General features: G+C 41.6%; 1 protein-coding gene across 1 annotated transcript; it reads right to left on the minus strand.

Annotated features, from left to right (window-relative positions):
* Positions 1 to 327: 327 nt before the first annotated feature.
* Positions 328 to 27487, minus strand: fam124a (family with sequence similarity 124 member A). Its single transcript, XM_023404485.2, has 4 exons — positions 27171 to 27487; positions 22235 to 22266; positions 7656 to 8422; positions 328 to 1477 (listed from the first exon to the last, which is right to left on the minus strand). The coding sequence occupies exons 1-4, from the start codon at positions 27224 to 27226 to the stop codon at positions 653 to 655; spliced, it is 1680 nt and encodes a 559-aa protein (XP_023260253.1). The 5' UTR covers positions 27227 to 27487; the 3' UTR covers positions 328 to 652.
* Between the last annotated feature and the right edge of the window lie 216 nt (positions 27488 to 27703).

Genomic DNA, 27703 nt, shown 5'->3' on the forward strand with positions numbered 1-27703 from the left:
CATCCACTGGCCTCAGTGCCGGTTTCCTAGTTTAGCCGGTTAATTGTTGTGTTTGTTGAGTGTTTGTTGGCAAATAGACTCCACACTGAGGAATCAGCTGACTGATGGTCTGAGCTTTCAGAACCTTACGTTTTTTATCTATTACTACAAACCTGTATGAAATAAGCATGAAATATAAAACTCACTCTAAAAACTCTCTCTAAATCATTTCCATAGATACCACAGGCTCTTTACACTGTGTGGATATTATCCTTTACTCACATTCATGCTCAAACCAACACTACTTTTTTGATTAAACACCCACAGGTAAATAAAATGGAGAATGAATGTTGGTAAAAGGTAGTGGTGTGTAACACACTTGAGAGGGAAATCATTTTATTGAATAGTGAATCTGTACACAGTTATGTGATTGATCCTTTAAATGTGTAACTTCATTTACTTATATGACCTGACATTTACAAAGCTTAAATCTACATGCAAAAAAAAAAGCAACATTCACAAATACACAAGAACATTAAATACAGTTTGTGCTGTGCTCCAGTTTATACTGTCACTGGCCTGTAGTTTTACTCTCAAACACCAGAGCGCAGAGTGGAGCCGTTTTGACGGTGCCAGTCCTGAAGACAAGTCATTACTGGGGAGAGAGCGTCGATCAAATGTAGAATTCTTGGTCCTCTTCTTCTTCTGCCTTGTCCGCCTCTTCAATTGGTGCACTAATAACGCTGCAGCTGTCAGACTGGTTCATGGAGACATCGCTCAGGGATGGAGCCGCACTTGTGGTCACACCGGTGCTCTGGGGGCATGACCCCAGAAAAGTGGAGGGAGTGCTGCTGGTGGAGAAGCTGTGCGGGATCCAGCTCAGTGTGGCTGCCTTGTAGCCGTTCTCTGGGATGCCAGGTGAGAGGGAGGGTCCGACGTCTTCGGGTGGTGCCGATAACGGCCGACAAATCTGTGGCAGGCTGGAATTGATGTAGGCAGACACCACTGTAAAGTCCACATTGCCGACTGGTTTCACTTTGTTCCCTGTGTCCACATCCGTCTCCTCTGCCCCAACCAGAGCATCCACGTTGAGCCGGAAGGGCGGAATGAGGGAGGAGCGCCTGTTAAGGGAGTGACTCCTGTAATGGGGGCTGGGGGAAGGTCCAGGAGAGGAGCAGGTGGAGCGAGAGCTGGCTGAGCCAACGTTGGGTAGAGAGAAGAGGGACCCGGACTGGTGGCCCCTCCACTGGGTCCTCCAGCTGTCTGGGTGGTGCCGCTCAGGCCACTGCTCCTGCTCATCCGGCTCCTCGCAGGCCAGAGGGAGGGAGATGTGGGAGGTCTGGTGCGCTCTGGGATGGGATGTCACTCGGTGATGATAACGGCGGTTCCTGTAAGAGGAGGCGCTGCGGGTGAAGGTGGATGGAGCCGAGGCTGATTCGGTGACGCCGGATGATAAGTGGCAGGGATCGTGTCTGTGTTTGAAATGTGCACGTTGAACCTGAACAGGAAAGAAAAGGAAATCAATGAGGATTTATATTGTAGAATTTAACTTTACTGATATGAATATTTACAATTTTTACCAGAGAAGTCAGAATCGCTCATTTTAGGTTGATTAAATCTAATTTGATCTTATGGGAGATACAAAAAATGTGCAAATCACCATTTGAAATACACTATTAAACTTGTTACAAGGAAACTAGTCTTGATGTTTTTTTTTGTAAGATATTCAAACTATTTTTAGCAAGAGCTTAGATCCTGATAATCAGAGCGATGGTGGTGGTGATTGAGAGGTGGAATGTAATTACAGCTGACAAGAACAAGTCTGAGCAGCGTATTATCATATTCATCCCACACATCCTTGAAGAGAACACTAGATGGCTTTGCTTCAAGAATCAGACCACTCTTACATGCATGCAACTGTATGCACAAAAGCAAAACAGAAACGCTGTGACACACACATGCAACACACAAATAATCTGCCAAGACAGTCCAACAGTCTCCAGAGCCTCTCATGTGTCAGGGTGAAGCTCATCCGCTCCTGGTGTTTTGCTACTGCTGAGTTTAAAACCTCAATTCCCTTAACCGCATTAACGTTTTCCTCATCTGTGTCTTTTCCTTGCACCTTAGTCCCGCCCACTGAAGATGCGAAGGGAGATGCAAGGAGAGAGGAAATGTGCAAATATGTTTTTAGAGAAATGAGATGTCCTCTCCTCTGAATTGTCATCTTAGGTGAAATCTGCTTTTGTATCCTTGCTCGTGGCTCCTTAGAGAACACGTCCCCGCTCCTCAGAGCAAAAATTTTAAGATTTTGGATGCCCTTCAAGATGAATGAAGAATTCCCAGGTCGAGCAAGGACTGATCAAATGAGGGAACTGAGATGTACCTAGGGTCTCCTAAGCCTTCCCACACAGAGAGGTTGCCAGTTGGGTTCAGGAGTTCTTCAAAGTGTCTCTTGCACCATACACCACCAAGGCCTTCAAGGACCTGCTGCTTCAGGACTGAAAAGACCTTGTTTCAGCCTAATAATCCTCCTCCATTCTTTGGTTGCTACCATAACAAGACACCAACAGGACCTTCTGGCTACAACTCAGGGCAGCTGCGTTGGCAATGGGGGCTTTGAACAAACATGTCCCACTTGGATTCCATGTCCCCAATCTACTGCAGGTTTGTCCTGTTTCAAGAACCTTTATCTTGAATTTCTGAAGTTTAATTTGCTAGTTTTGCTTGTTTAAAGTTCATATTTCGGGATTTCCCCATTGTTTTTTGATACTAGCACACTTCTCGAGATGACACAATATTTTGCTTGAGCTCGGAGGTTCATTCTTGACCTGTTGAAATAGCAGTTTGATAAGAATATTTTGCATGTTTGTAAAAAGAGAACTGCCGCGGTGCAAGAGAGCACAGCTTGTATGTTCTGTAGATGTAGTGAAATATGAGGTCACGGGGGAAACAAAGGAAAGAGGTGCATACTCAAGACCATTAACGTCCCTCCGTGGGCTCTCATGCAACCAAGCACTCCTCACGCTACGTCCAGCCAGCAGGGCGATAGAGGAAGGAGTACAAGGGAACCCCGGGGTGAACAAAGGCCCCAGAATGCCCCCTGTTCTCAGCCTGGCCACTTTATGAATCACGCCAGCAGCTGGAGGAGTCATTAGCGTCCAGAGGAGCCCCATGCGTATCACACCTTTGTTTATGGACCAAAGTATTGTCAAAACTGTACACGACAGAGCCGCAGTGTTATTACCATCCACAAAGCCACAGGTCTGTAAATGTATGAAGCAATGATCCTCTGACATAAATGTGAAAATGTTCTTGTTTTTAACATGTAAGGCAGCTGCAGCCGATTTCATTTCATTGCTCTGTCAGTTCAGTTTCTCGTCTATGTTTTCCTTCCCTGTTAGTTGACGAGCACAGGCCCCTCCCCCTCGAGACGCTGATAGTTTCTCCACGTTTCTGTTCTAAAGTCTGCTCCGTCATCCGGCTTCCCAACCAAACAATACAAGCAGAAGCAATAACTTTCCACACGGCAGCCTCAAGACAATTATTTCCAAGTGCACGCGGGATGGAGGGGAGTTTTGCAGATTTCCATATGTTCAGATTCAACAACAATAAATATCATGGAAGCAGAACTTTAAATGCCCTGAGAACAAGAGTTGATTTACCATATGCTCCTGTCAGAATAAAGTCGGTGCAGGGAACAACTGATGTCTCTGTTCCTTCTCATCATAAAGGCTTGAATACAAATATACACTTATCCCCAATTCATTATTTGAGAAATTAATACAGAAATAAATGAAACATTTGCTGGTTTTCCTTTGTTTTATATTAAATTGAGATTGTTGTCATGTAAGATGTGACCTTGGGTGCTGGGAAATTCTGTTGGACAGTTTTCACCATTTTTGAACATTTTATAGGTTATATGATTAATTGATTACATGAATCAATTCACGGAGATCCACCCAAATGTAGCAGATATATATGTATATATAACTTCTTGTCTGTTTCTTTTAATCCCTGTAACTCCTTGTAACTGAGTCCTAAATGTCTTATTTTCTTGAAACCTTTATTTAAATTTCCTACTGAAGCAAAGAGCACGAAGAACAAAAAAATAAGTAACTGTCCAAATAGTTACGGTCTGGACTGTCTGTCAAAACCTCACCACATGGCTAGAGATGAATGAGAAAATCTGTTTTTTGTAATTCAAGTAAACTGGAGCCGGTTGCACCAGCTGTTCAAACTTGGCATAAGTGTTTACTTAATTGAATTTTACACATCACTAAAGTTAAAACCTGTTGCACCACACGAAGTCATTTGCAGAGATAAGTTGTTACTGAATATGTTCACTCAGTAACTTTCAGGTGTAGCTGACTGAACCAATTAACAAAACTAACTTAGCTAAACAAGCTAAACTAAATTAGCTTGCTACTGTATCACGTTGAGAATGAAGAAACAGTCGACATATCTGTCCTAAGACTTGATAAAACTCAGTTTGATAATAAAGTAAATCTTAAATATTTTAAATTACATTTTGAAAATAGAACAGTTTACATGAAATAACAAAAGAATTATCCCCGTTACATTTGACTAAATGAGTAAATAACGTCAACTTGTTTAGCATAAACCAATATCTTGTGTGCCTACTACTTTAACAGTGCAACCTGATTTACTAAATCATTATTTTAAAACTAGTGTGTGTGTGTGTGTGCGTGTGTAACAAAGCCCAACTGTTTTCCTCTCTCTCTGCTCAATGTCTCAGTCAGTTCTTTTCTAAACCACCTTTCCCCTCCGTTTCTGTTCTCAGTCCACTTCCTCCTGTTTATCTTTCTCTCACTTTCTTCTTCACTTCGTCTTTCTTCTTCTGACGCTCTCCTGCGCTCTGAGCCAAGATGCGGTTGTACAGCTGCACACTTATCTCTCCCGTACAGGAGTGAAGTAGGCAGTGAGTGTTGTAATTTCAAACTTAATGACACTTGAAGGAGTGTGTGTGTGTGTGTGTGTGCGTGCGTGTGTGTGTGTGTGTGTTTGCCGTTATCCCAGAGATGCTGCAGGGCCACTGCACATTTGTTATTTACGAAAACTGTGCATGTTCGGGTGAAAGCGTGTGTGCCTCTGTCTGCTAACGCGACATGACAGGATCTGTCCAGTTTTCCATGGGGACAACATGCTACAGTGCTGGTGAGGAGCCGCAGCAGGGGGTGCTGGGTAATGAGGTTGTTGACATGCCGATGATCAGACCCTTACTCTTGTGAGCTTTAGTCATCTTGGGATAAGCCCGGTCAGCCGGAGATCTGACCTCAGCCTGCCAAGAACAGCACAACTGAACACTTATCCTCAACTACGCAATTCTGCAGCAGCAAGAAAATGTGTGATTTCAGTTAATAAACTTGTTCTTCATCTGCTCAGCAGTTTGGTTGTGGCTGGTTGGTGGTGGTTTCCAAAGCTTTGATCCCATTAAAGCTGAAACGATTAGCTGATTATTTGATTAGTAGGTCAACAGAATATTAATCTGCACCTAGGGCTGCAGTTAACGATTTTCATAATCAAATAATTCCGTCTATTATGTTCTTGATTAATTGATTAGTTGTTTGGTCAATAAAATATCAGAGAATAGTGAGAAATCCATACAGTCCATAACCGAGCAAATCATTTCATATGAGGAGCTGTAACCAGTTAATGTTTGGAATATTCTCTATAAAAATTAAGAAGAATAAATAAAATATTAATCGATCAAATACAATATCATAATGTCAAAATAGCTGATTCATTTTCTGTCGAACGACTGATTGATTAATCGTTTCAGTCATTTTTCAACAAAAATGCGGAACATTCCCTTTTTCAAGTTGCTAAAATGAAATGTTTTTCCGATGTTCTTTGTCATATGAGGCAGTTAACTGAATATCTCAGTGTTCGACTGTTGGTCAAACAAAACACGACATTTGAAGGCTGGGAATTTACAATGGGAATTATTCACTATTTTCTGATGCTGAGACAAATCCAAGAAAATAATGGGCAATTAAACTGATAATGCAAATTGCCATTAGTTGCCACCTTGGATTCTATAACAGGCTACAACAGCATATCGCCAAGTTGCATTTTTGTTGTTCCCATCCCACAGACAAGACAAGGTTAGATGACTGACAGCTGGAGCGCTCTTGGGTGGACAACGAGTTCAATCATCGATTAAAAAAAGATGAGCAGCAGTGTAAGAAAATAAAAAGCCTCTGATAAAAAGTGAAAGGTACAAGCCTGTAGACATAAAACCGAGGGACAGAAGTTAAGTAAGGAACATCCAATCATAGCGCTTAAAAGTTCTGCGTTGTGCAATGCTAATGGAAGGTTGAAGCTACAAATTACAAGTTGACAAAACAGTCTGCGGTTTAAATCAGTTCCCTTTCAGGTCAGATTCTGGATCAGTGGTGGATGAATGCAAAAAAAAGTATAGTGCACTTTAGTTCATGTTCCGTAAGTGCTCTGAATTTGGTACAGCTTGGATTCACGCCTGTGACTGGCTGCTTCTCCACAGCAGACTGAAACTCATGGGTATTGCAGTATTTAGAGCCTGAACAATAAATTGGCCGAACTGATATTATGTTATACTGGCAGATATTTTGTCTGATAAGCATCAAGAAATTGCAGTGTGCAGATGCCAAAGATACATTTGTAGTGGTAGTATTTGACAGTTTGTCCGCCAGAGAGAGAACTTACAATGATCTGTTAGATGTGAAACGTCTTGCGCAGCGAATATCTTGATCACAATTCTTTAGCAAAAAAACAAAAAACTTCTTTCAACTTCTTTGAACTGATTGTGTTAAAAAAAGAAAAGAAAGTGGATGCCTTATTTTCATTGGATTTAAATCCATCCGCCACAACAAACAGATATAAAACTGTCACAGTTATGACAACAACTGACGGTCATAAGATTAACATATTATATGGGTAAATTATCCAGTGTTCTTATGTTGGGAAACTCTGAAACTACAGTGGGGAAAAAATACTTCCAGAGCCAGCGGCCTCAGCGCTGTGTCACTTATGACAGGGTGTAATGCTGCGGCGAGCTACAGGAGCACATGACCTCAGGCCAGGTGGCAGTTAGGCATCATGCATATGGTCCATTGTCATGATAGATCAGCTTATTGTTTCCCTCAGCGCTGTTCCAATCCCAGTAATGGACTGCAGGTTAATCGGATTGAACTTTCAAAAAGATTTACCTCCCGCTGCCTGGACACACATCCCCTCTGAAACTGATACCCTCCAAACAAGGACCACTTTATGTGAGAGTGCGTGTTCAATCGCACACACTTACAGCAGCACAGATTGTTGTGTAATCGTCAGCATGCAAATTTTAATCAATCTGGACGATGGAGGAATTAAAGGGACTTGATGCTTGTTTTACTGCTGTGTGAGCTCGTTACTTTTAGAGCTTTATAGATAAAACTTATTTCAATTCTGGGAAATAACAGAAACTGACAGATTAGTCATGAGCCAGGGGAATGATACAATTTATATTTCAGGAAATATGAGCCAGAATGTAGAGTGCTTTACAAAAGGCCACGTTTTCATCAAATAAGTTGTTCTTTGACTATCCTGAACTAACACTGGAGGTCATTAGTGTAACCTAGGTAACAAACGTGCACGTGCAGTTGGTAAATGATGTCATTTTTTGATACTACTCTCACCTGCAGGAGGATCTTATTTCCATCGTAGTCCTCCGTCTGCCAGCGGACCTCACTGATTGGGCTGCAGGGGTGTGGCAGCAGGGGCACCAGCGCTCCGACGTCCCGTACCCTCACCTCCATCACGGCCGACTCCAGCACCAGCGAACTCTGACCTCGCGGGAGCCTCTTAAACGACAACTGGATCTCCATGTCTGGGTTGGAGTACACCACAAAGAAGCAAAAGTCCTCCTTCTTCTGCGCCACCCTCCGCTGAAGCAGCAGCTTGTACAGCCGCACCATGTCGACATAATTTTCATGTCGGCAATAAACAGTAAATCGCACTATTTCTTTCCCATAATGCACCTGTCGCACGGCCCAGAGCGGGGTTCCAGGAGACAGAGTGAAAAAGTCCTGACTGCACGGTGTCAGGGGTAACATCCGCCGGCCGTTGCTGACTTTTTCAGTGTGGTGGTATCGCCAGGGCGGCCTCTGCAGAGCGCGGTGCAGCATCAGTATCTGCTCCTCGCCACCATACGCCTCCTGGAGGAAGACGATGACGGCTAAGGCCGGCTGGCACGCCGCTGTCAGGCTGCTGTTTGGATGGTGCTTGGGCCAGGGCCGCTGGGAGACCGAGGCCCGCTCTGACACTCTGAAGAGCTGCAGCTCAGGGTGAACCCACGCCAGCACAGCGTCGGCAGCATGCTGCAGGAACTTGCCCTGGCCGGGGTCGGCGATGAGATGGACACTGACAAGGAAGGGATCCTGGAGCTCGCCCATGGATAACTCACCTCCACATACAACATCATCAAGACAAGAAAAAGAGAGGGTGGAGAGGGCAAGAAGAGAAATGGGGTGAGGAAAACATGGGGAAGAGAAGACAAAATTATAATCAATTTTTTTTTTAAAGTAGAAATTGTTACAGGCCAATAAAGAAAGAAGCTAAAGGACGTGTGTACGGTCAGACAACAGGCTCATATGGTTCTCATAAAATCCCTCTTGCTGATGCTTTTTTCAAACCCTGTCTCCCGTAAACAAGACTCTACTTCAGGTTCAGATACAATGTAGTTTGACATTCAATATCAATATTTTTAAAATGATTTCTTACTGAAGTATCTGTGAATGGCAACTAGGGAATAGTTAAGGTTAGGAAAAGATCCCGGTTATGGCAAAGAAACTCTGGTTAAGGGATGCTCGAGGTTAGGTAAGTAAAACAGTGAAGGTGAGGGTAAGGTCATGATGAAGGGCAAACATTAATTGTAGGTCTATGACTGGATGCAACTCCAGGTTCCTGCATCAAATACATGTATGTATGTACATTTGTTCTTTACCTCTTTGTTCAAGTCCCCCCCCCCCACCTCCTCCCCTCTTCCCACAGGACTCTCGCTCCTGTCCTTCTCCATTTCACTCATCCACAACTAACTCCATCTTTCTACCAATTTCAATGTTTACCTTTCTCCCCCTCACATCCTCCCTCCTCCTCCCTCCTCCACATCAGACCCATGTGGAGCAGGGCTCCTCTGTGGAGGATCATTAGTGCCATTAGGAGGTCATTACTGAAGCCCGGAGGAATGTTCCAGACCGCAGCAGGAGCGATGCATTCAGGTGTAGCCGCCTCCTGAACCCCTGACCTAGAAAAGCTCGGCACCCTGGCACAGGTGCTGCAGAACCACCGCTGACATGTTCCCAAACTGCGGTCATACTTAGCCAGTGTTTTCATTCTTACATGTTACACACTCAAACAGTATCTCCTCTTATCTCCATGTTTTCTCATTCTTTCTTTTTCTGAGCACTTTTCCTACGGGTCTTTATCTGACTTCTCCGGGGATTTGTCCCATTTCATTTGTGCTTTGAGGCTGTTTGGGAAAGGACACACAGACTTCTTGTCCCTGGCACAGCAGACTGTTTGAGTGTTGCCAGAATCCCTCCATGAAACAGAGAGGCCTAACAGGGACAGGTTCTGTCTCATGAGTCCTGCTGGCCTTTGCAAAAGGACAGTTTCTACTTGACCAGAGAGGCGACATTTACTAAATGTTAAGATTAGGTTACAGTGAAACGTTGCTAAGAGGTGGCCATTAGAGGAGCAGGATCCAGAATCATACATAAGACAGGATTTACAGTGCAATACATTTAAAATATTTTTTAACAAAGGTTTCATGAAACCAAAGTGTGATGACCACTTCTTAGTTTAGTATAATATAGTTATATAGATCTACACATAAACTTGGGTGTCTACATTAAGTTGAGTTTCATTCTCCAACTTGGTTGAAATGAGGTTGAACATGTTTGGATAAAGATGTTCTCACAACGTCCTTGAACGTTTGAACAGGTTGAACCGATGGCAACGAATCAGATGTCGTCTTCACCCTGATATAATTTTGTTTGGCAACATTTCCAGCCTCCAGTTGAGACCATTAGGAGTGTATATTGTGTGTATTTGTGGCTTTTACCGTACAAATGAAAACAACTACAAACTTTCAGACGTGGAACCTTTGAAATAAATAGACCCTGGATTTGCATAAGGAACCTTCCCCTAAAAAGCTTTTTCATGGGGAAAACAAGAGAGGAGGAATACCTCTTCCCAGACAGGTACACATGCAATAGCTGCGGTATATACAGAAAAATGACAATATGTAAAATCAGGATATTTATTTCCACAGTCTGTTTTCCCTACAGAAAAGTGATGTGGTCTGACTTTATTTACAACCTAAAATTCTTAGAAACTAAACTGTAAATAGACTGGATAAGGTGACTTCAAAGGAAGCGGATTCAATAAGCAGATCACACATCGGATTCTGATTCAATCAAACGCCGTCAAACTTCAGCTCCAACACAAAGTGTCCTTATGTGGCTCAGTTCGTCTAATGAGATAAAGACAGCAGCATCAAGACAAATCCACTGCAGGTTTAAGCTGTATGCCAGGGCACAGACGACCTGCCCCAGAAACACACGCACACGCACACGCACGCACACACACACACACACACACACACACACACACACACACACACACACACAGAGAGAGCCCCATGTTCATTAACGTCCGCCTGATCCCATTAGAATCAATGTCTGCCTCCCTGACATGTGGCTGGCATCAAGAGACAAACACAGGGATGATAGGGATCTTTAAGGGTATTTACTGTACAGCACATTGTACTGTCACACAGACGGCCTGATTTCTCTGCACTCAGCTCTCACGGTCACTCAGGAGTCAGAACCACAAATGAGCCGAAAAGCAACAGAGATCTTTGTCCAAGTTCTGCCACATTAGAACTGACGATAAACAATAAAGCAAATGGAGCGGCAAATTAGGAGATATAACGAGTTACTCCAGCTTTGGCTCAAAACATTTTTCATCCTAACTCTTCCTTCCTGTCCAAACATCTCAGTTTCATGCTCTTACAGTTTTATTTCCATTCCACTCTTTTTTAATTTGTCTATTTTTTACCATGTGTTCACGTGTTTTGTCTCCATCGCTTTTCTTTCCCCACCTCTCTCCAGCACTACTTCTTTATCTCATGTCTGTAAATCCCAAAGTTCTTGGGATATCAGTAACTAAACTGACACAGGGATTAAATAACAATCTAAGTTTGGGTCTGGATCGAGGCCACACACACACACACACTCGTTCACTTCTGCCTGATCGCATTAGAATCATTATCTATCTCTTTGGCATCTCACATCTAGACCCAAACTACTGTTTGAGGCACGTGGACGACTGGGATCCAATTAGATATTCCTGCCTTAAGAGCTCTATCACACACATCTAAATCCACATGTGCAAACTAGATGAACTATACAAACCTTTTTGGTTACTAGCTGACCAGTACATGAAATCAGCTCCCTCACTCATTTGATTCATTTTAATGCAACGAACTGGCCAATCAAAATACATGTAAGCATCCATGGAAGATCCACAAAGACATTATATTTTTCTGCAAAAACGTGAATAATAATTGTACAACTTTACAGGCTGTTTGTGCTGTAATTAATGAACAGTAAACTTACTGCTGTGTCTGTGCTGCATCTTTCCTTATCCCTCAACAGAATACTGATTTTGAATCTAAGATCATCAGTATGTGAGATTATCAGTCTGTCATACCTCACTTAGAAACTTTGGCATGTCCTGTGTTCCTATTACTTTTGCAACTACAGCTAACATGTAAACAGAGAAGCTTACATCTGTTTTTTCAGAGGAGATAAAAGGCCTAACAAGAGTGTTATATAACCAAGCGTTTGAGTCCAAACTTTATTTTTGGTCTTTAGTTCCTCCAGCCTCCTCTTCACATATGTTTTCATTCAATTATGTTGAAGAAAACTGCGTACGTAAAAAGACAATACACATGGCAATTTGTATTGTATTTGTATTTCACTTCACTTCTTTGTTTGATTTGTTTGTATTTAAACATTTAAAATCTTCCATGTGATGCTGCTGCATTTCTGTCTCATGTCTTGATTCTGTTAATTGGACTCCTTTTAATATAAACTCAGCTGCCAGTTTATTAGGTACACCTACCTAACAGAGAGGTGTTTCTGTAGTTGAGCCGTCTCTTATTGATACAAACAGCGTGGACAAAGTAACCTGTCACTATAGATCGCCTTTATCTTTATCAAATACTAAAACTTGAGAAGATTCACAGATGCATCGTTACAAATAGAACTTAAAAGTCACTCAGCAGCCAAATAGATGACGTACTGAGTTGTATCTTTTTTTTTATACAACTCAGTACCTTGTATGTTCAGTCTGAGGTTCACGGGGAGCTGGCACCGAGAAGAATAAATTAGAGATTAAGTCACCCCGATCCTGTGAAGGGAATGAAGGGGGTTTGTGTGTAAAGCTCTGGAGGAGTGTGTCTCTAAGCTCTTAATCCACTCGAGTCTTCAAGCTGATGCTGATGTTCTGACTCGGCTGACCGCATACACAATCATGCGTGTGCACGACCGTCCTGGACACACACAAAATCTATTTGCTCCTTTACAGAAAGGCCTGTCGTTTCTAATTCTCCGAGGCTCTTACCTTCGCGCCGTGTTTAAGTGTTAACCGGCAACACATGCTCGCAGCCATACGCGCAGATGATGACGTGAGATAAAACAACACGCCTTCCAGTGGCCCCTGCACATATGAGAGTGATTAGCAGCGAAAACTCGACGAAGGCCTCAGAGTGTGTTTTGTGTGTGTGTGTGTGTGTGTGTGTGTGTGTGTGTGTGTGTGTGTGTGTGTGTGTGTGTGTGTGTGTGTGTGTATGTGTGTGTATAAGCACTGCAGTCACTGCTTTAGCTAGCTTGGCCCTCTAAAGTCAAAACAACTGAAGGAGGAAATTCAAGATGGGGGCCCCCTTTTTGTCGTCTGGTAAAAAGAAAAGAGAGAGAGAAAGAAAGATGTAAAGTCCAACACTCGTACGTCAGTTAGAGCAGTGCCAAGGAAATTAAAATGTAAAGGCTTGACTCTAATATAAAGTTCTGTAAGTTCAGTAAAACCTTAACTGCTTATTATTTCAAAGAGTTAAACACACAGACGTTTAGCTCTGATTCAGATTGTGCCAAGTTACCTTTTCTAAGTCTCCTATGTAAATTATCTGTGTGGGACACGGATGTATATGTGCATTTGTTCTCAAAGTGGGGTCCAGGGACCCCCAGGGGTCCTTGAGGGTTCCTGGGGTCCCCCAGCAAAAAGGGGAATAATTTATTTTCACTATAAATCCATCCATAAGTAACACAATGACAGAAAATATGACTATTTTGACTTTTTTATGTCTTACTGTACTATAACACTTTTATGCCTTACTATACTATCACGTTTTTCTTTTACATTTTTATGCCTTGCTATACTATGACGTTCTTATGCCTTATATATTATGAAAGACATACTGGCTAGTTTGGTAGAATAATGGTTATAACTATGGACTCACAGTGAGAAGGTTTTGGGTTCAAATCCTAGTCCTGGCGTCTTACTGTGTGTAGACATTTTCATGCCTTATTATACTATGGCGTTTTTATATCTTACAAAACAATGACTTTTTATGTCTTACTATACTATGACTTATGACACATATGACATATCTGTCCCTATATCAAGAGTGATGTTACCATATGTGTCACCTATGAGAGGATATATTATTATAAGATATATACATCCTCTGGATATATGAAGATAAAAGTTCATAACATAATGAATTACTCATAGTAACATGCAATTTTATTAAAACAACATGCTAATTAAAAAAGTTTGTATATGATTCTCTCAATAACTTAAACATACATATCTATCTTTTATATTTACATATATAATATGAACATACACTGACATAAGTCTATAATATAAACAGACCTGCTAAAATACATGTTTCTATTAGCTGGACATATATGTCAGTATATGATATTGTTTTAGTAAATTACTAAAGGTTTCATATGAAATTTTACATATATAGGTGATACTTTAAATACATATATGATTTTACTTCATACGTACATATATTTCATATATGGAAAATCAACAAATGTACATACATTACATTTGCATATGGGCTTTTCTGAATGCATATTCAGATCTTATATGTTAATAAACCGTTTGGTTGACACCACTAAAAAGCCATTTGCTTTGTTTTGGAGGGGTGGTGGGGTTGTTGCGTCCCTACCAATGTTGAGAACAAATCTACGCCCTTGAGTTCAATGCACATGAAGAAAACTGCAAGTCTGCATTTCTGCACATAATTACAGTCTTAAATTACACTGCATATTATGACACAATTCAAGCAAACAAGCTTGTTTGCTCTGTCGCGTTGAAGACACAAAACGATGTGGCTTGGTATTTTTTGCTTGATATCACTCTTTAAGTGCAGCATAAGCAGCGCCTGAAAATCAAGGGAATTGCTGACTTCCTGTCCCAGAGGAAAACATACAAAGGGGTCTGTATGTGAACGCCGCCAACCCTAAAGTTTCACAGGAGATAAAAGCAATCAGACCGTAATGTGGAGCCACTCTCCTTGGCTTTAAACCGCTGTTTGTTTTAAATTTAAGGATTACATAGATTAGATGAGTTACGGCAGACTGTTGTTGGGGAAAGATTAGAACAGAGGCTTTGTGAGGAGCCAGTCAACACGAGCTAGTCCAAGCTCATGCATGTCATGTGATCTTCACCGTCCAGACAGACCTGGTCTGGCTTGAAGAGCTGAAGAGGTGTTGATGCCGTGACCCTATTCATGTCTACGTCACTCAAACATAAACATGCAGTACGCTCTGGAAGTACTTTTAGCTCTCAGGCTGTTTGAGGATGTTCACATCTATATTGGCTGAACAGTGTAGGACATTTTATACACGGTCCCTAAACACACAAAACAAGGAGTTTTTTCATGGCCAGTCGTACAATATTCTTGAGGAGACCAGAGCAGAGCTGAGGACGGCTGCATCACCAGGGAAGACACCCTGTATCTTTTTGTCCCCTAAGATTGGAGGACTATGTATAAAGAGGGCTACAGTTTGCATTGTTCATTTGATACAGATAAACACCCACAAATTAAAGGTGAATATCACCACCTCAACTTGAGATCTTCATTGGTTAAACATTTAGAACCAGCACAAACCTGCTCTGCATAAAAGAAAGAAAAACAAAGGCACCCAATCTAAAAGCGACCCCCAGATATTCAGACTTGGTCCGAACAAAACAAAATGTGGATGACCTGTGAAGACAGAGAAAACACTGGAATTTAATTTAATAAGCAGCCATGTTTGAAAAGAGTAGATGATGACGATGCACTGATCACTTGTATGCACTTGGGTATCAGACATACTGACACACAGACGAGAGACCAACTGCAATACAACTGAACTTCTCATTAGACTGAATAGAAACTGAACCTGACCCAACTGTGGTCCTGTTCACACCCAGGTCCTGTTCACACCCAGGTCCTGTTCACACCCAGGTCTTCAGTACGAGGAACCAAGTGAACCTGTGAAAACCTCAAACGTCTACATCATAGCCATTGTTTCATTTCAAACCCAGGTCGCTGTGGTGCCGAGCCAAAACAACAAAACATTTTTCACTGTGCAACGCCTTACATACTGCACTGAATATGCACTCAGTGAGCTCACACATCATGAAAGGCCCACAACAAGGCTGACAGACAGCACTGCTTCAATTAAACTATTAACAAACAGCCGACTGCAGCATATTTAGCTGAGATCTTGGCCTCATGGTCCAAACCTCATTTTGGAGGACGCACATTTGGTAACACTTAATCCAAGCTGCCTTATAGCAGAGCCTGGCTCTATATGCTACATTCAGCTAGGCAGAAAGCACTAGCAGCGTGCGTGTGTGCATGTGTGTGTGTGTGTGTGTGTTACGGGTGGTCCTTGATCCATCAGGTGCTATTTAAATTGGCTAATTGGCTATGCTGAAAGCACCTTGGCTGGCTTCACTGTAAGTGGTTTGGCATGTAAAGGGATACTCAGCGCTGTCCTTCTAACAGAGACAAGTGCGTCATCTTCCCCAGAGTCTGAGTGTGAATACAAGTCTGTGCTGATGAAGGGCAAAGATGGAGCGAACGCTCAGATCCCCCTTTAACCAGTTGAAGGTGTAACATACACCACACTCTTTGTTACACACGAAGACGTGCAGAAATAAAGTGTGAGATAGGACTCACGTGATGTCAGACACATTCTCGAGCTAAATTTATAATTATGCGTTGACGGGTGACGGTGTAGCTTCAGGGCCTATGCATGTAGCTGTAGCTGATGTGCGCCTCCCTAAAAAAACGCATCCGCAAGTTTGGGCTATGGCCTCTACAAACCCAGCAGGCACCGGACATCAATGTAACGTCAGAAAGACGTTAAATTTTTGGCTGGAAATGAAAATCAACATTGGCTAATTGGCATTGTGATGTTTAGCAGATGTTGGGTTTTGCTCACGACTAGAAAGCCTGTGTTTTATGTCAGGATGGAGTTGGCATGAGACATTTGGAAGATGTTGGATTTTAATCACTTAACAACACAACCTGAAACCAACAAAATATCAACATCAGCTGTCGTCAGTACTCTACGTCATATTGACATCGGCATTGGACGTTGTCCTGACATCAAACTTTGGTCACCTGACGTCACAACCTACATTCAACCAAATATCAATGTCTAACGACGCTGGTGACTAACTGCGTGCCTGCAGGGAAGATATCAATTCTAATTGCCAAGTTAAAACCACAGAAACCTGAAATTATTCGAGGGAAGGAAGTAAAACTTTTACAGGCTCCTGCACTTTCACCAGTAAACATTTGATCCAGCAGCTGAAACACAACTGGGCGGGTCATGTACACATTTTAAAGAGTGGAGTTGAGAGCGAGTTGCATACATGTGTTCCTGCTTCTGCTAATCTGCTGCCTGTCTGAGCCAAATAACAATAGCGGGGGCCTCTGGCATCAGTGGATGCACCGGCAGGCCAAGTGTTGACTTTTGTTTCACCACAACAAAAATGATTAACGTGACCCGAGACAGACGTAGTTTTCAAACACTTGTTATACTGTACTTTAACTTTTTTTCATGCTGGTGATCAATGTACTAACCCCATTAGTGATACTATTTACAACCAGTAGAAATGGCCATTCAATGTATTCACTTCCTGTAAACACCTCTCTATACAGTGGCTTTCATTCCCACTGGCAGAATACACCAGATTGAAACTGCTCCCTAATGCACTAAAGATTCAATTCATTTATACGCTTACTCATATAGACTGTAAATAAAGATGGACGTTGCCTCCGTGACGTTTCTGAAGAGTGGTTTTGACAGAGTGAGCTGCTCCACCGTCAGCGGTTGCAGTGCCTGACCTAACCCGCTTTGTGGCAAGCGTACACTCACCCACCTGTCACTCAAAGTGACACGCCCACAAATATGCAGAACTTTGAGCCTCAATAAACTTTAAATGGGAAATTAGCTAAAGAGACCAAAACCGTTTTCTTTTCTTTTTTAACCAGGCTGTAAACATGTTTATCTTTGCTGTACAGTTGGATATTTTAACATCAGAGTCTATGGGGATTGACTCGCTTTTGGAGCCACCCTCAAGTGGCCATTTCAGGAACTGCAGTTTTTTGGCTCTTCTGTGTTGGCTTCACTTTTCAGCCCTGGAGTTCGGTGCTTGACTCTTACACACACGTGTGTCTTTGTCTCATCGAGCGAACATCTGCTGGTGACAGACTGATCCCTGAAAATACGTCAACGTCAACCTCTGACTCCTAGTTCTTTTGTTAGACCACTATCAATCCTATCCTGACTCGCTGAACTGTTCAGCATGCTGAGGCACATTTATTTTTATTCACTGTTTCATCTTCCTTTCCTTCCTCATCCCTTTCTAGGGAAGAAATGTTTTCACAGTCTTTGTTTTGCTTAACATTACCTGCAAAAAGTTGGATCCCCTCAATCTGTCTCGTGTTTTCTTTTAATCTTTCATCCAAGTTTTTTCTCTTCTGGATACAAGCTATGGTATAAATTTTCATGAGCCTACATCTGCTCGTAATAAATACATTGACAGTATATTTTTCAGGTATTCAAGTGTGACAAATCATGCATGTCTTTCTTAAGTCTGTTTACATCTCTGTTAGTATATTTGTATGTGTGTGTCTGTTCTGTTACAGTCTGACCTCTGTGCAGTTTAAAACTCCCCCCGTCTGGCCTAAAAGCATTCATTACTCTGACAGCCGACCCCCTCTGTCTTACATATATGTACACACACACACGCACACACACACACACACACACACGGAGAAAACCATTAGGGGCAAGGTCTCAGGTCACTCTGGCTGAATGGACACTCATCTGCTGTGACCAATAGAAAGTGAGGTTGTGTGATTAAGTGTTTGGGGTGGGGCTCACTTGAAGCCTCTTGAATCAAAACCTATTTACCTTCTATTGAAAGCTCAAAGATGCTGCACACACCAGCTGCAGACAGCACAGAGGAAAGATTACAAGAAGCATTTTTCAACATCACGTCACTGCTGGTGCATGAAATCCATGCAGTTAAACTTTCCACGTTTAGTCTGAGTGATAAAAATATCGCACAAGCCTTTGCATTGATTAAAGACTGCACATAAATTCAAAACTCTACTAATGTCAGAAATACACAGTGAGTAAGTGAGATAATCTTTAATCTTGCACTACATTTTAAATCTAGTAGGAGTTGTTATGACAGTTGTTATGAGTCTAATATTGTCCTTGCAACTGAGGTTTGTAACCTGATAGAAGTTCATGTTTTAGCTTTATAAAAGTCTTAAACTAGATACAAAATCTTTGTTAAAGATTTGATCTCTGTTAATCCACCCCGAGCCTTTACACACCACATCTTAACAAGGCATTTAAGTAGTATAAGATGCTGCTTCAAGAAGTTGAGTCTCGTTGTCTGCATGGTGAATCAAGACAGAATAAAGTTAATTGCTTCTTTTTTAATCTTTAAAATTCTAGTAGCTTGTCTGTAGTGACATCCATGTCAGGTCCAGGGTTGGCACTTATTTACCACCACAGAAACCCAGGGCCCTGCAGCTGGAACTGTTTACACGCAGATCGCAGCATCACATTTTACAAACACATTTTTTTGTTAAAGTGAGGGGGGAGGAAATTATCTCATCATGCAAACTGCAAATTGCATGTTGAAATTTGGTGAAAACATGCCACACGTTCAGTCTTGATACAAGCAAGACAGAATATTTGTCATGTTTTTTGTTCTTACAGTGTAACCTCGGTCAGACTGACGTTGGTGGTTAGGCATTTCAGTCTGCAGGGGGGCTTATAGCTGGTCTCAGTTGAGGTCAAAGGTCAGGGGTTAAGACCACCTGTATAAACATAGAGTATGCTCTACACAAGAACCTAAATATACGTCTGTGGAGGCTTCAGACAAGGAGGGCGACTGATGCTGCATGCACCTTTGAAATGAACACATCAGTGCACACACACATGCATGAATAAGCACACACACACTCAGGACAAAAACAGGCAGCCACACACAGAGCTGTGCAGACAGATGAGGATTTTCTCCTTTCACATCTTTGGAAAATCTGTCACCACAGCAATTTGTTTCCATCTGCCCCGTCCTTTTAACAAATCAACTCAGCTGCTTTCACTTTATCTGTCTGTCTGTGGGATGTGTATATTTCCTCATAGTCTAATACTGACTATCACAACTAGTATTAGACAAAAAAATAGACTTTCAGTAATTTCAGAGATCATCAGTGTTGATTAAACCATGTTCTTAAAACTTTCACTTTTTTGTTTATTTTGTCAAGGTCCCTCATGCAACACATAACTCCCTGGTGGGCAATAAATGCTTGACACACAGTAAGTCACCCAGCCCTTTAGTAATTTGGAGTCTCATCTTTTCCTTTAGGGCAAACATTTCAGATGCTGCAGCAGAAAATGATTAATGAAAGCTCTGAAGGCATTTAGGAGCAGATTCAGCCACTCAGCACTGAGATCTGCGGAAGGAGCACAATCCATCAAGAAGAAGATAATAATGAGATGAACTGGCATGCACAGGAGCACTTTGTTGTCACAGGCGTGGGAAAAAGTTACTGCAACAAAGTGTCACTACATGACGAGATGTCCTGATGAGACAAAATAAAAAAGCTGAAAATGCAACAGTTGTTCAGTAAGTGTGATAGTCTGTACATCGGGACACCTCGGGGTGTATTACTGCAGTGAAACCACAGACTCCTACTGCAGGAAAAGGGCAATGTCCAAAGATTTTGTTCAAATTGTCATAAATCTTTTCAAGGTCAATGGTTAGGTCCATTTTAAACATAGATTCTCAAAATATAAAGGGTAAAGATATCATCAAAATGACAAAAAAAAAGACTGTTTTGTATGTGCCATGTTTTAGAGATAAAGTTTCTACCTCCTTCACAAAACAACATGGGTGAATGTCACATTTGAATTGCAGCAGGAATGTTCACAGGCAAAGTCCTTGTTTGTTTGGATTATCCACAAACCATATAGTCAACAGCTTTTACTGGAACTACTTTCTATTAAAAGAAATACTGCATATAAAAATGATCAACTGTGTACTATGAGGACCATCCAGTGACTGGATCATTGTTTCTGGAGAAGTCGCTTTAAGGTTTTAAATGTAATTATTTTTCAGCGTTGTGAGGAGGACAAATAAAGTTCCTTTAACCTCCATTGCTTTGGAGTGGAGGCCTAAATCACGTGACGACCTCGAGTACAGTAGCTTTAGTAACAGTCGTGTGTCTCTGATTGCGGTCAGGCTTTCCTATTGTGTCGTCTGTGCCGGTGCACGTTTTGTTCCCGCCCTGACCTCCAGTAGTGACAGAGACAATAGTGGGCAGAAGCTCATCTGATACAGCGATGACACAGGAAGCATGAGGGGAAAGACCAAACCAGACACTGCTGAATCTCTCAATGTGTGTGTCTGTGTGTGTATGTGTGTGTCTGTGAGTGTGTGTATGTGGTCCTATATTTCCTGACTTGCGGGTGTGGTGCGGGTGGGATAATGCAGCTTCCTGTAGACCAGATTAATGGGCTAATATTGGATATAATCCTCCCATTGTGAAAGGGCTAGAGACCTGGCAGCCAGTGTGTTTGCAGAGGTTGTGACCTCTGCAAACACAGATCTTCACTATCACACACACATTCACACAAAACTACACACACACTCAGACACATAAAAGCAATATGAAGTAGCCGATCTGTAACTAATGGCCTAATGATATATACAAAATATCCAATAATCTTTAAAACAATTTATTTGAATTTTGATAATTAAGGATAATGGATGTGCTGGAAGTGTTTGTGTATGATGCTTTGTGTTGATGCATGGAAATCTGAAAATCCTTAGGAGAAAATTTGACTTTAACAAATGTATTATAAATGTATTATCAAAATGTATTGTTTTGTTTTTGTTAATTTTTTAAAAGCTCACTAAGAAGAAACAGTCCTCGGTTTGTACTGGTGAAATCATTTGAAGTGTACATCCTTCCCAAAGCTTTCACTTGTGTTTTTGTGTTTTTTTAACTTTTAATTTTTCTGTCATTGCTAACGATTGACTATATCCAGTATGATCGATTAATTGATGAATCATTTAGTCTATAAAATGTCAGAAAATAGTGAATAATATCCGTTCCAGTTTCTCAGAAATCATGGTGACAGCTTCAAATGTCTTGTTTTGTCTGGCCAACAGTTTAAAACAAAATATTCAGTTTACAATGATAGAAAACACAGAAGATCTTAACATTTGAGAGGCTGAAAACAACAATTTCTTTCCGAAATTTTTGCTTGAAAAATGCCTAGAATGATCAATGATTAATTGATCATCAGTTGTTGATTATTTTTCTGACAGTTGACAATTGGCACTAATCCAAAATCCAAATTATTTTGTTAGTGTTTAAATGCACCTACCATACAAAGAATCCTCCCTAAAATCTGCTTTAGGCCTTAAGGACCAATAAACACACACACACACACACACACACACACACACACAATCCTCCCCTGTTTGTGGATTTATTTTGTCAGTGTGTATTAGGGAGATAAAGTCGTGGGCATGAGCCTGAGCCTGTGAGTGTGTGTGAGTCACTGTTAGCAATGCTTTGAGTCGCCATTGGTTTACTTACTGCTTGTTGAGGACAAGGGACTGTAATCAGACCTGCAGTGGACGACAGAAAAGAGACAAAAACAGAGACGACAGAGGCGGTGTGGACACAGAGCGAGGGGGTGGGTGGGACAAGAAACAGAGAGAGGAGACAGGAGTTTATATTACAGCATGAAGTGCAATCAACATGATTTACAGGAAGACACACTCCTATTTCAAATAAAGTGCTGACATCTGGCTAAATAGTAGAAGAGGTCCAACTGGAAAGGTCACCAAAAATGCACTCAGACATTTTACTGCGGTTTCTGTCTGAAGGGATAAAACACAGGGACATTCACTCAAGTACTGTTTGTAATACTGTTTGTAGTACTGTTTGTAGTACTGTTTGTAATACTGTTTGTAGTACTGTTTGTAATACTGTTTGTAGTACTGCTGCTGCTGCTGCTGCTACCTATATCAGGTATTTTGGACAGCGACAATATCTCCCATTTAGTGAAAAGAACTACAGAATAGTTTAACAAACACTCATACAACTGATTCAGCTAATTTAAAACAAAGCTATACACAGTAACACTGCAAAAGGAGGTAATTTATGCTATTCAAATCATGTGACTATGAAGAAAGCACAATAATAGGCTATGTAAACACTCTGCAGTCAGAACAACTGGAGGTCTTACAGTGTTCCCCATTCTGCTGATGTTGTGTGAACGCAACATAAACACAGGGCTAGAGTCAGGAGGGATTTAGCCTAGCTTAGCACAAAGAGTACCAAGGGGAAAATACACAGCTACCAGCTCAGCATTTAACCACAGTGTACAACATCTTGTTTCTTCAATCTGTACACAAACAGAAACATGACAACAGTTGGTGTTTTTATGGTGAGAAAAGAGATTGTTTGTCAAGACATAGCACATGAACAGCCAGGCTTCCCTTGCTTCTGACCTTTATGCTAAGCTAGGCTAATCATATCCTGGCTTCATACTTAACTTACTGACATGAGAGTAGTATTTATCTTTTAATCTAACTCTTAAACTCTTTATCATAAAGAGTCTTACTTCCACTTCTTGGCACACACACATTCTCATTCAGACGGGTCTAATCTAAAGCTCCCATCTTCAAACTGGGAGAGAAGCAGAATTAGATTTCTGCTAATGTGATCTCCATAGATTAGAGAAAAAAAGCCAATTTGTGCAATTACACAAATATGTGTACCTGAAACATACAAGAGGCGTGTGTGCCCATATACAATGACACTGACTGAGGAGCTAACCTGCATCCCACATGTTCTAATTCCCTGAACCGTCCGTGAAACCACAGCTCACATGTGTACGACACAACCTGAGAATATTAGTCCCGCAGGAGTCAGCTGACAACCAGAGAAGACTGTTCCCCCACACACACCCTCACTGTGAGTCCGCCTCTAAACGAATGCCTCCGGAGCGGCAGGACAGCAGGAAACAGAGGAGCGAGCCTGTTTCCTGCAGCAGGAGGTTATCAATCTCACTAAAGAGCATTAGCGGCGTAGAGATGAGGAATGGATGGGAATGTGGGAGGAAGCAGAGGTGAGCAGAGAAAGGTAAAAGCCAAAGATGATGAGGGAAGTGCAGAGGGGAAAATGTTGGCGTCGGTAGCGAATGAAAAGACAAATATAAAGAGCAGATCATAAACGACCGGAAGGTTCCAGCAAAATGACAGTGAAACTCATCGACATGTCCCGCCATGCACACAGAGAGAAAATGACTGAATGTGGAAAAAAAAAAGATGAGAAAATCTTTCTTCTCAAGGTTTATGACTCTTTGTAGAGTTGGAGGTACTAGTGTGTGCAGTCGCGCCTCTGTTTTGACGGCTCCCTCGGGTGTGTGTGTTTGGCAGGATTCCCCCAGCAGCGCCGCTTAGCATCTCACTTGGCGTTCCCAGTCTGGCCGCGCTGCCTCGCTTCATCTCCGCCCAAAGACCACAAACGCAAAAGTGAAGCGAAGACAGGCAGCAGCCCGGTCATGCACACAAGGTCTGACTGCAGAGTGACCTGAGGTGCGTCTTGTAGGGGCTCGTTTGACGTGTACGGAGAGCTGGACAGATTCAGGTGTCTCTGATTCGATCAGGGGAGGGAGAGGCAGGAAGGGGGAGGTGGGATGGAGGAAGAGAACAGGAGGATGAAGATGGAGAGTCACACATAACAACATTTTAAGGCGTGCCACCTCTACATGAGCTTTAGTTATATTTGGGAAGGTCATGGTTTAAAAGAAACCAGTGCTGATTGATAGTATGAGATGGAACGTGAAATCACATTCTTTGTATGCCTAACCATCCAACCCGACCTCTTGAAGACTATAAGCCTGTCATGCTACTTCCACCAGGACAGTCATTATTCACACGATTATAAGAGATTTATTGTCAAGTAAACTTAATGCTGCATTAATCCTTTTTTTGGCCCGCTGAGGGGGAATCTATAAACTCAACACTAATATATTATCACCTTAATTCGTCCAGCAGATACAGAGCACATAACCATTTCGTTTGAAGCCATATTTCTGGCTACATAATGAATGTAAGTCCAGTACTCTCTAGTCTCTTTCAGCTCTGGTTTGGTCTCAACCAACTCCTGAGAGAAATATCAGGTTCATTAGCTGCTAATGCTCCTCGGTGTTCTCCAGCGAGTCCCTAACTTTGTCTGTGTGCTGTTTGGTGTTGGGCAGGTCGTGTAAAGTGGGTTAATCGGAGCTTGTTTGCTGAAAACAGCCGCCTGCTGCTCCTGGAGACAAGGTTGATGAGACTGAACCAAACAGTAAATATGCTAGAAAGCAAACATTACACATATCTGACCCACTGTTAACATAAAACTATTGATTAGTGCAGCTTTAAACACCTAAATCACCTGATACATTACAAGCCACAGATTCTGTCGTCTCCATTAAGGCATTTAGGACAGGCCCGTACTGACAAAAATTAAATATCACAAGATAATCGACCGTCCAACTAGCATCCAAGCTTTCCACGTTTTTGGCTATTAACCATTTGGCACTAATTAATTATATTAAGGTATTATAGGAACAACTCTTTGTGATTTTAATGTAATAATTTGCAACAGGTTTGAGTTAATGTGGACCTGATGACTTGAGCGCACTAAAAAAATACCTGCACACCGCAGAGCACAATGTTATGGTCTGAGCACAGTAAGGCCACTGTGAGCTGTGATTGGAGGAGTGGTGAAGGCAGAGACTGTCAGAGGTGAGGAGAACAGTGGATGTGGGAGCTGAGCAGGAAGTGAGGCAGAGGAGGATGGAGGATGTGAGCTGATGGAGGGAGCAGCTCTGTGGTTATCAGCTGGACGTCACTGCTTTTCCTCTCACACCAGCGCTTTCCACAGATGTATCTCCTGCTTTATTTCTTTCCTCTTTTTTTTTTCTTCTTTTTTTTTAGGTTTTTCCCATGAAACATGCTTCTCTCACACACATCGTGTTGTTTCGTTCCAGTTCACAGCTAATGGAATTGCCTGGTCCCATGTTAGTCTGACAACACGGTCTGATGCACGGGGATAAAGAGAACAAAACTGGTCTGAAAGCTGCGTCGACTTGTGAAACGTCTGTTGTTATGGAGTTATAAGCTTTTTTGATGTACGTTCTATATGAGTTTTGTATAAGGTTTTTTAAGGTTGTTTGTTTTCTGCTATACATATGTGCTCTGAATGTTATTTGGCTGCTTTTCTCATTCATCTTCTCAGGGACTACGAATGAAAACTGGCTCCATTAATGTCAATACTGAGCATTGTCCTTGATTAATAAATACATAAGTATAACAATTAAGAAACCCCTAAATCTACACAGGCTACTGAAAACAAATCTAATTTCTATAGGGGAACTAAGAGGTTGGGTAATATTGATATAATTTTAAAAAAAAAATACATTATTTTCTCTTTTCTTTATTCCACAACGACCCCTTGAGGAGGTAAAAAAGACACAGTTAGACTTATAAGAAAACAAAAAGAAACAGAAACTGGTCAAATTGTGCTTGTAAACAACTATCTGGAGGGGTACTGAGTCACATTTGGAGAGACTGAAGACGACGTCTCTAAAGGAGTTATGGGTCATGTGGGGTCTCTCACTAAAACACAAACACAAGTCCTTCTCTACAACAACTAAGCCACATCCAGCAGTGACATACCGCAGGTGAAACTGAGGCGCATCTTTGTTTAAGGGCTGAAAACAGAGTGAACAACACAATGATTCATTTAACTCTCTATTGTCAAAGCATTCTTGAATTAAGCTCCATCTACAGCAGCATGTGGCTGGACTCTCATTAACAAATGAGTTGGTGATTAAGACTGAACTTTCCACTGAAGAATTAGGATTACACCTCCTCCATATGTCCTTATCAAGCATTGGTTATTTGCAAAGGGGTGCAATCCAAGAATAATATGACTTTGGTCTAATATTTAATGAATTTGGTTTAAAATATTGTCTTGCTCTGAAAACTGTTTAACCATAGACTTATAACAAGGTTTAGTACATCCAATGGTTGACTATGATAACTAGGTATCTAATTTATTATAATCCAGATTGATAAGTATAATAGTGGCTTTTCCTATAATACAAAGTGTCTACGCACATTCAGTTAAAACCGGTGGGTGCCACTAAACTTCATTTAAAAAATTTTAAATTTAATGTTGTTTTCCTTATCTGTGAAGGTATAACTCTTGTTGCTAAAATTATAAAGACAGACATGTTTGGAGAGATATAAAACACTCTGCTTAGAAATATGATTTGTATCCACAGTAAAGTTCAATAACCCAGTTAAAGACTCTTAAAATTACATCTTACATCAAAAGCCAGAATATATGAATATGGGAATTCCAAAGGTTGATAGGTAGATGTTGAGAAGCCATTAGCTGTGAGACAAAAACAATGATGGATTTGAATTCCGGATCTGTCACACCTCAGTATGAGTTCTGCTTCACTCACCCTCCAGTTTCAGCTCCTGAATCCACGCAGTCATCTTCTGCTGAGGTTTTCTCCATCTCAGAGAGTCGGCCGAACAACACTTAGCCGCATTGTTTCAAAGTCCTGACGTAACGAGTAAAACGGGTCATTTAAAAACACGCTACCGTTCAGATAATGTGTTGATGTTATGTGAACGAGCGGAGAGTCTGAGTCTGTTCGTAACTCCTGACCTGCAACGGGTTGTCTGGATAACTAGTTGGAGCAACAGGCGACTGAGAGACTACTGTTATTTCTCTGCGTCAGCTGCGCTCTCCGATGGTGCCTTCTAGAGCCGTCGGAAATGTCACAACTTCAAGTGTCGCACACACTAGTTAAAAGGGTAAGATTACATGTTTTTTTTTTTTTTTTAAATAACATATTATTTAGATTTATAAGTAACAAGCTCCGTTTACTCAAGTACATACTTAAGTACAATTTAGAGGAACTTCTACTTTCTTTAAGTTTCCTATCAGTAGGCTACTACATTCTCATAAGGCACCATTCATAAAGGGATT

Source organism: Seriola lalandi, unplaced genomic scaffold, assembly GCF_002814215.2.
Source record: "Seriola lalandi dorsalis isolate HSWRI2012SDOR001 ecotype SW California unplaced genomic scaffold, Sedor1 jcf7180002054245, whole genome shotgun sequence".
Classification (NCBI taxonomy): Eukaryota; Metazoa; Chordata; class Actinopteri; order Carangiformes; family Carangidae; genus Seriola; species Seriola lalandi.

Bases quoted from the DNA above. Each gene is read 5' to 3' on its own strand.
- fam124a (XM_023404485.2), bottom strand. From the start codon at position 27,226: ATGGAGAAAACCTCAGCAGAAGATGACTGCGTGGATTCAGGAGCTGAA. The intron at 8,423-22,234 runs GTAAGTAAACCA...TTGTATGTGGAG, and splicing joins TCCCTTGTCCTCAACAAGCA to GTGAGTTATCCATGGGCGAG. The intron at 1,478-7,655 runs GTGAGAGTAGTA...TTTCCTGTTCAG, and splicing joins GAAATAAGATCCTCCTGCAG to GTTCAACGTGCACATTTCAA.